At 45.3% G+C, this 8,482-nt stretch overlaps 1 protein-coding gene across 2 annotated transcripts in view; it reads right to left on the reverse strand.

The window, feature by feature from the left end:
* The window catches only part of TIPARP (TCDD inducible poly(ADP-ribose) polymerase), a 31,008-nt gene extending 23,876 nt beyond the window's left edge, over positions 1–7,132 (reverse strand). Inside the window, exons 1-2 of one of the 2 annotated variants that reach the window (XM_059163680.1) lie at positions 6,868–7,132; positions 2,676–3,633 (exon numbers count right to left, since the gene is read on the reverse strand). In XM_059163680.1, the coding sequence (XP_059019663.1) occupies positions 2,676–3,592 (917 nt within the window). In that variant the 5' untranslated portion in view covers positions 3,593–3,633; positions 6,868–7,132. Of the gene's footprint in view, positions 1–2,675; positions 3,634–5,845; positions 6,039–6,867 lie in introns of those variants that run through there. The other variant, XM_059163681.1, reaches the window with a different exon arrangement.
* Between the last annotated feature and the right edge of the window lie 1,350 nt (positions 7,133–8,482).

Consider the following 8,482-nt stretch of genomic DNA (forward strand, 5'->3'; position numbering starts at 1 on the left):
CAGATTTGGAAATCAAGCACTCACTCCAAACTACTTTATTACTGATCCAACAACGTACACTGACTGATAGGCCTATATCTAGGCCTAATTCTTTAGCCTAGTAATTTTACTAAAGAATAAAATACCCAACATGCTGCTGACCTAAGAGTTCTTTTGAGATCGAAATACCTGTCTTGCCTTGCTCATGGCAACAGAACATAATGTGTTGGACAATAATCCAGCTAGTTTCTTCCAGACCAATTCAGAAAGTAACTTTATGTACCAAGATGCTGAAGTACTCAGTGGACTGGAAATTTGCTTCATAAGAGTGAAGTGGGAGGCCACTATTCTGCAGTTTTGCAATCTGGAGATGGAAGGATTACAGTGGCTTTGAAAGTATATATAAAATTAATTACCCTGATATACCAATTAGAATTGCTCATGGGCAACACAGATTTTGGACAATACCTTATTTAAAAGATTTTTGAGATAAAATGGAAAACATCTTTCTCTTCTCCAATGCTTGCTTTAAAAAAAAAAAAAAAATTAAAAGTACTTAGTTTTATTACAGGACATAAGAATTTTGTGACCCAAGCAAGACAGAATCTTGACTACCTGATATTATCAAAATAATACATTAATGATTAGAAAGCTACATTTTTAAATAAGATTTTATTTATTCATTTATTTATTTACTTATTTACTTACTTACTTACTGGGGGGCAGGGGAGGAAAGGAATGGAGAGGGAAAGAGGGAGGAATAGAAACTCTGAAGTGGATTCCACACTGAGTACAGAGCGCAATGCGGGGGCTCCATCCCACAACCATGAGAGCTTGACCTAAGCTGAAACCAAGAGTTGGATCCTTAACCAACTGAGCTACCCATGATTTAAGCTACATTCTTGATATTATCTTACTTTTATCCCAATGGCTCCTATATAATAATGCCTTAAAACTGGATCTTATATTGTCTCTTATCTTATTCCATGCATTCCTTTTGAAACACAAGATGCAGAGTTCTAGTTTCATGATAATTAAGTTGCTAAAGACACACAAAGATCCTGTGTACTATACAACCGAAATAATGTAATATTAAGAGAAAACCACTTACCTAATATTAAAAGGGAGCAAGTTTAAAAAATAAAACACAAAACTCATTTCTACAATGTCAGCAATGCCCGGGTACTATGTTGAACACGGGTTAACATCAAGACTAACAAAATTAAACAACTTAGAAATGGTTTACTGACACCATTTGATTGCTAACTCTCCAGACACAGACACCTGGGTTAGTGTAACTCAAGTTATCTGTGAACAGTGACAAAGAGGACTGTGAAGAAAGTGTTTCTCTTGGGGGCATCTGGCTGGTGCAGTCGGTTAAATGCTCTATTCCTGGTTTAGGCTCAGGTCATGATCGTGGGGTCACGAGTTCCAGACCTTACCTGCTCAGCATGGAGTCTGCTGAAGACTCTCTCTCCCTCTTCCCCCACAACCCCCCACACCCATTCGCATGCTTGCTCTCTCAAAGAGATAATTAAAAGAGGGAAAAAGGGTTTCTCTTGGACTTGTGGGTTACGATACCAGCGTATTTTTCCTTCCTATGGGTCATGCCTTCCCATACTGCATCAGGCCATTCATCATCATTAGGCCATTCATCATCTGTGAAGTTGTCAGGTCGCCCTCATTGTCTCCCAAGTCAGGTAGCACAGACAGATGTATTCTTCTCCTATCATATAATTTTAACCCTCTCTCTTGGTCATAGACAAATAGCCATTAATATCACATATTTTAACTCCTATACTACAGGGGAAACAACTAGAAATAAAAATTAATGCTTACTATACCTCAATTATTACACTAGCAACTTCACAAGTGGCAACTATCATTTTCCTCTTCATTTTTATGTTCAATTAAATACAAACTGAGATGTGGAAATTTCAATTCCCTATAAGTGACTACTGCTTGGGCATCCACACTTAAAAGAAGTAGATTATTTATGTACATGCCTTGCATACAAAAACTTGAGGATAACTTTTTTATTTAAATGATAAACGTATCTATTAACAAATTTTCCCTTCAACTCATTATTCAGGTCTAAGAAAACAGCCTGAATTGCAGAAAAATTTTATCTGTAAGATAAATAGAACAATAAACTTAACGGTAAAAAGGCTTAAGGAAACTAAAAGAAATGTTAACATGTTTGGACATGATTCAGAAGTTTGGGAAGAAGTTCCCAGAAAAATTGTGCCATTCAAAATGGAAAGAGTGCCATAATAATCTCCAAACAATACTATTTCCCTTTAAAAAACAGAAGCTACTCAATATGCAAATATTTAAAACAGACAAATTTGATACTCATCATTTATGCTATTATAAGATTAACCTTAGACTTTCTTTCAAAAGCCAACTCTCTTGTGCAATTAACAGTATCTGATTCACAGTATTCAATGTATATGCAACTTCTCAGGCATATACATATTGCACAGGGTGACATATGAATTGTTCAAATCATAAAACCTTCATTTTCTGATTAGGTAAATAGTCTGCATTCAACCAGCATGAAAAATCAGGGTAGTAAATAGCCAAAAGAATAAAACCTGTCAGATTACTACTTAAAGAAACCACCCTACTAAGCATTTAGCCTCTTGACCTTCTCTATAGAATTTAACAGCTTTAAAGTAGTTATAAATACATACCCATACTTCATTCTCATTCTATCATTCTCTGGATTACAGTAAAATCTTTCCAAGTGCTCCTGGGAATCAGTGGATACACTCTGCCACTTTTGAGTAGTTGTCCTCTTGATCTGCCAATGATATGGCAAGACCGTGTGGTGCTTCAAACAATCCCTGCCATAAATACAAGTGCCTTGCAAAAAGTCCATGCAAATTTCAATTCCGTTCTCCTGGTGAGTATGGTACTGTAGCTGGTTTACCAGCTCAAACACAAGGTCAAGGGAAGCCTCTTCACTTTTGTCCTGAAAGAGCTCAGTACTCAACTTATCACTGGTGTCCAAAATGTATTGGATTGTAAAACTATTGTCTTGGAAAACCCCTGGAATGTAATCCATAACTTTGTCTATGCAGTCAGGACTAGCAGGAACATCACTTGAAACTGAATGCAAAAGGTCAGTCTGGAAGTGCCCTGCTGTAGAATCTGCCACCGTCCCACTAAGAGTTTCAGGTGGAAAGCTGTGATCCTGGATTGGAACCACTTGTTCTGGAGCATCAGTGGAAGGATGGGCTTCTGGTATTTGGCCCCCAACACTTGTCCCATCAGGAATCAGAACAGACATACTATTTTCTGCTGGTGGACATGATGGACTGATTTCCAGGGGTTTTTTCACAATAGGTTCATGTAAGCTGCTCTCATCTGCACTCTGGTTTCTAGATCTGAAAACACCATCAAGTGATCCAGATTCTAGCAAAGTATTTAAAATGGGCCTCAAAGACCTCAGGGTTCCAGTTCCCAATCTCTTTTGCTCCTTTTTCTTAAAACAAGTCTTCAATGGAGTGATCTTCTCAGACAGTCTCATTTGGCATGAAAAATCATCAGGAGGAGAGGGAGGCTGCACTACACAGTCTGGCTCAGGTTCGGTGGTTTCCATTTCCATGGTGTGGATTAGCTCCAATTGTTCCTCAGAGTCTAAAAATCCTACCAGGAAAGAAAAGAAGATGATCATTTACAAGCTGACAACAACTGGTTCCCATTCATTCATCAAAATGTTTTGTTTCAGTCTGTGACTAAGTCCGTGAGGTCACTTGTCTTATACCATATTTCATCTTTATGAGTTAATTTTAAATTTTATTGAGAAATTAAGGCTCCAAAGAAGCTAAGGCTATTCAAAAACCCAGAGCAGGTAAAGGTAAACCTTCCAACAGGCTCTTGACATTTATTTGTGGACAATATACAATTGGTAATTCTGCTGGGGTATGAATTTTTACTGTAAGTCTAGAGTGTGGTGGGGGGGTGAGGGGTAAAAATAAGTGAGGCTAACAGATGACAACAGGGAAACCACATATCTACTTTGTGGTTCTCTTCACAGTTGTTTCTTTATCACCAATCCCAGGAGGTGACAAAACCTGTTTCTTTGTTTTTTTTTTTTTTTTTTAAAAAAAGTTCACCAAATGAAGGATAAAATTCAAAGTTAAATAGTGAGTGAATTTAAAAGCATGAGGATATAGTCAAGAAACAGGGGCTCTCAATTGAAATGTTATACAGGAGAAAGCCAGGAGCATGTTGAAGTGTTTCTAAATTCCAATATATTCCCCAAGGATGTTAAGGGTCTACTTTTACAATCCCCCAAACATTACCATATTGGAGGAATACCAGTTGATTGTTTAGCAACAGAAGCTATATCAGCAGCAAACACTACACGCTGTCTTAGAAACCAAAACACAACTTCATAATTTAGAAAGGGCCTCCTTATCCTTGTCTTCAGAAAAGTTACATATATGATTTTATCTATTAAAACAAATGAAGGCATGTTATAGAAAAATAATACAAGAATAAAAAACACACACCAAATGTGTGTTTCCTAATGAACTCCTGAGACCAAAAAAAGTGCTGTTTTCAAAGAATCAGAAAACTAAAACCTAAAGTAAAAAGCAAAGAAAAGTTTGTAAAATGACAGTTCTCTCCACAGTCTAACATTCATTAACCAATTCTGAAAATATTTACTAAGCATTGTACGAGATGGTGATGAGCAATTAATCTTCTCTCTTGGCCAACTGACCAAAAGAATAAGAGATCATTGATGTTAGGGCCCATGACTTCATCAAATACTCCTCCCAAGTGATCAGTACCATGTGAGTACAATGCACACGGTGGGTGCTCTATAATATTTTTTAACCGAATCACTGAAGAAAATGCACCTGTTAAATGAGTAGTTCTGTTAGCCTTTATAGGTCAACAACAGAATGATAAAACTGACTACCCAGAATAACAAGTATTAAAGATCTCATTGGAGAGATTCATGAATCTATGTATAGAACATTCATAATGAACAAACTCAGAAATAAACAAAAACACAGTGCAGTTAACCCTTGAACTAGGCCGGAGTGGGGACGGTTCAGGGAACTCACCCCTGGAAAAATCCGCTTTTAACCTTTTGCCTCTCGAAAAACTTAACTACTAACAGCCTACTGCCGACCAGAATTAACAGTTGATTAACACGTTCTGTGTTATATGTATTATATACTGTATTCTTACAACAAAGTAAGCTAAAGAAAATGTTATTGAGAATATTGCAGGAAAGAGAAAACATGTTCATAGTACTGTACAAATTCCGCATATAGGCGACCCTGGAAAGTTCAAATCCCTGTTCTTCAATGCTCAACTGTATATAACCAGGTGTTAGTGCACACGGTAAGTACAAAAGAAAAAGGCAGAAAGAGTTCAGTGTGAGCTGGCATTGTTAGGGAAAGCTTCACAAGGAGGGACTTGACATAAGACATAAATCAACTGGAAAGCAGCCAAGCCAGGCGTTATTATTCATCACTTGGTGATCTTGCCTCAAGGCACAATTGGCACAGATTGTGGTATTCCCTCTCCACCACACTAAATCCGCTTGTGTCTTCCCTCGCGTGTCTATGCACGCACGCGCGCACGCGCGCGGTCACACACACACGCCATTCCTCTCACCACCAATCAAGGGAAAAGAGACACTGGAGGTGTATATACACACACACATACACACACACTATAACTTTTCTTGTTATTGCCCTCCGCCAGGCTCTGAAAGAAAGAGAACTGAGGAGTGGCTGGAGTGGGGAAGTCACTAGAACCTAGTTCCTCAATTAGTTTGCATAACAGAAAAATAGACTGGAAGGACACTTCCTCCGGTCCCCCGCTGCAGGCGACCTACCGCTCCACCCCTCGCCTCGTGATGTCCCCAGTCCTCCGGGACTCCCGGCCCCTGGCACCGAGCGCGGACACCACCATCTGCAAACTCAGGACTCCTCGTCGACCAGCCGCGACGCGACTCCGGGACGCGGAGCCCGGGTCCGACAGACGCCTCCTGCCGGCCGCGGCGGTTTTCGCAGCTCCGCCCCCCGGGCCGGGCCAACTCCGCTCAGCTCAGCGCAGCGCAGCTGAGGCGCCGCCCGGCTCGGCCAATTCCCGGCGTTCCCGAGCATCCCACCCCCTCAATGCCCCTCGGCAGGCACCCGGGCGCCCCCGAACCCTCTCTGCAGCCTGGTCCCAACGAGCGCCCCCCGCCCCGCCCAGGCTTCCCTCCATCCCAGAAGCCCCTCACGGCGCCTTCCACAGTTAATTTCTTCCTCGCCTCCTCAACAGACCTTCCCGACAGGATCGTCCTGCCAGTCTCGGAGGCTCGCAGAAAGGAGCCGAGAGGTGCAAGGGGAAACGCGGTCGGCGGCTCCCGGGGTGGCGGCGAGGAAACAGGCGAACACTTCTGCGCCTTCAAAGTTGATCTGAAAACAGCCTGCAAACTTCTGGGCTGCAGCCGGAATGCGGGTCTGCCGGAAGGCTCCCCTCAGCTGCCGTGCCCGGCCCCTCGATCTGCGAACTGCTCCTCCGCCTCAGAGCGCTCGGGGTCCGCCCGGCGGGGGAGGCCGCATAGACGCGCCCCCCGCGCCCACCCAGACCAAGTGGGAACCCGGAGACGCCGGCGACCGCGACTAAACCCTTCAGTGTCTCCCTCCGATTTATACACCTGCCCGAGGTCGTAAGTGATTAGTAAGTGTAAGCCAATCCCATCCCGATACTGACTGGATCCGAATGAATTCGGCAGGAAGAAAACGCACAGTCTAAATATCAATCACCCTAGATCCCCCGAAAGGCTGCGAGGCCGGCGCCACCGTCCGCGCCCGCCATCCCAGCTAGGGTCTCTCGCCCGCCCCTCAGAGCCCACCCGGAGCCCTTCACCTGATCGAGCAGCCTGAGAGAAGCGACCGCAGGAGCCGAGTCGCCGCCGCACCGCCGGCTCGCTGGTAGCGTCCGGCGGGAGGATTGGCGCGGAGAGCGGGCTTGGGCGTCTAAGGGTCGCAGGCCGGAGACGCGACGAGCAGCGCACGGGCCATTCCGCCGCCGGGAGTGCAGAAAGCCGCGACCGCACTGCCGAACCAGCTCTCTCGCCTGTCACCGGGAGCTCTGCTTTAAAGTGGCTTCCGGTCGCCTCCTCTCGGCTGTCCCGTCGCGGAGGCGGAGCCTGAGCAGCGGGGGAAGAGGGGTGGGGTGAGAGGGCCGGGCGCTCAGTGGGTGCCGCGCAGGAGGCCCGCCCCACGTGCGCGTGCGCGCTCGCTTGCAGGGAGGCGCGCGAAGTGTGCGTGCGATGGCCGCGTGTTCCCGCGAGGGGGCGTGTCCTTCCGCGCGCCGGCTGGGTACCGGCGAGTCCAGGTCTGCGCGCGTTGGGGAGCGCGCGGCTGTGAGGAGGGGAAGGGTGGGCCGCGTGGGGCAGGCTCTACCTACCCGCAGACACACGGAGGGTCACTGGGTTCCGAGGAAACCCGGGCACCCGAGAGAGGATGTGAGACAGAACGAGCCGTTTCTGTGCGGTTGGCTTTATTTGCCTCCTCACAAAACGCCTCTTGCCCTTGACGCCGCGGGACCCCGACAGGAGGCAAACGGCTGCTACAGCCGCTGTGGCCAGACGGGGTCGCCCGCCCCAAGCCTGACGGGTGGCCCAGCCGTGCACCCGAGTTGGCAGCCGGTCTGCCGCCGTCGCTAGCGCGACTGTTTCAGGGGGAACGTAGCCTGACAGAAAGGAAACTCGGCTTTGGGGCTTTGACAGTAGAAGCGCGAATCTGTTCTAGAAAGCTTTTAAGTACCGTAATGACTAATTTATTCATTCAACAAATGTTTGTCGAGTGTCTGTTCCGTGCCAGGCATGCAGCTAGGTTTAGGCTACAGCCCTGATCAACTCGGACGCCATGCCTCTTTTCATGGAACTTGCAGAACACCATGTATTCGTGTTTAAAATATACACTGCATGTGAATTTGCTATAGTTTCTGGACTATAAAATGCCCTTCCTATATTGAATTTCAGTGATGGAAGTAGAGGCACTACGTTAGATTCATATAATCACTATATATCGGAGAAGAAAGACCCTTTTGCTCTAAGTTAATTATGGCTGGGTGCCTGGGTGGCTCAGTGGGTTAAGCCGCTGCCTTCGGCTCAGGTCATGATCTCAGGGTCCTCGGACCGAGTCCCGCATCCGGCTCTCTGCTCAGCCGGGAGCCTGCTTCCCTATCTCTCTCTCTGCCTGCCTCTCTGCCTACTTGTGATCTCTCTCTGTCAAATAAATAAATAAAATCTTTAAAAAAAAAGTTAATTATGGCTATATCCCCCAGTAGCTGGCAGAAAAGGGGAAGGGAACACTGCTTGCGAAGAGATGCTCTCTGCCGGTGGCCTGAAATCTAAACCGACTGAATTCCATAATTCGGAGAGTTTCTGGGTTGAAAAAGCCAACTATTCCCTTACAAAACATGAAAGCCTGTAAAAATAATAGCTAAGCAGCAGTAGTAGTAGAGATAATGGTTT

This window comes from Mustela lutreola, chromosome 2 (assembly GCF_030435805.1).
Source record: "Mustela lutreola isolate mMusLut2 chromosome 2, mMusLut2.pri, whole genome shotgun sequence".
Classification (NCBI taxonomy): Eukaryota; Metazoa; Chordata; class Mammalia; order Carnivora; family Mustelidae; genus Mustela; species Mustela lutreola.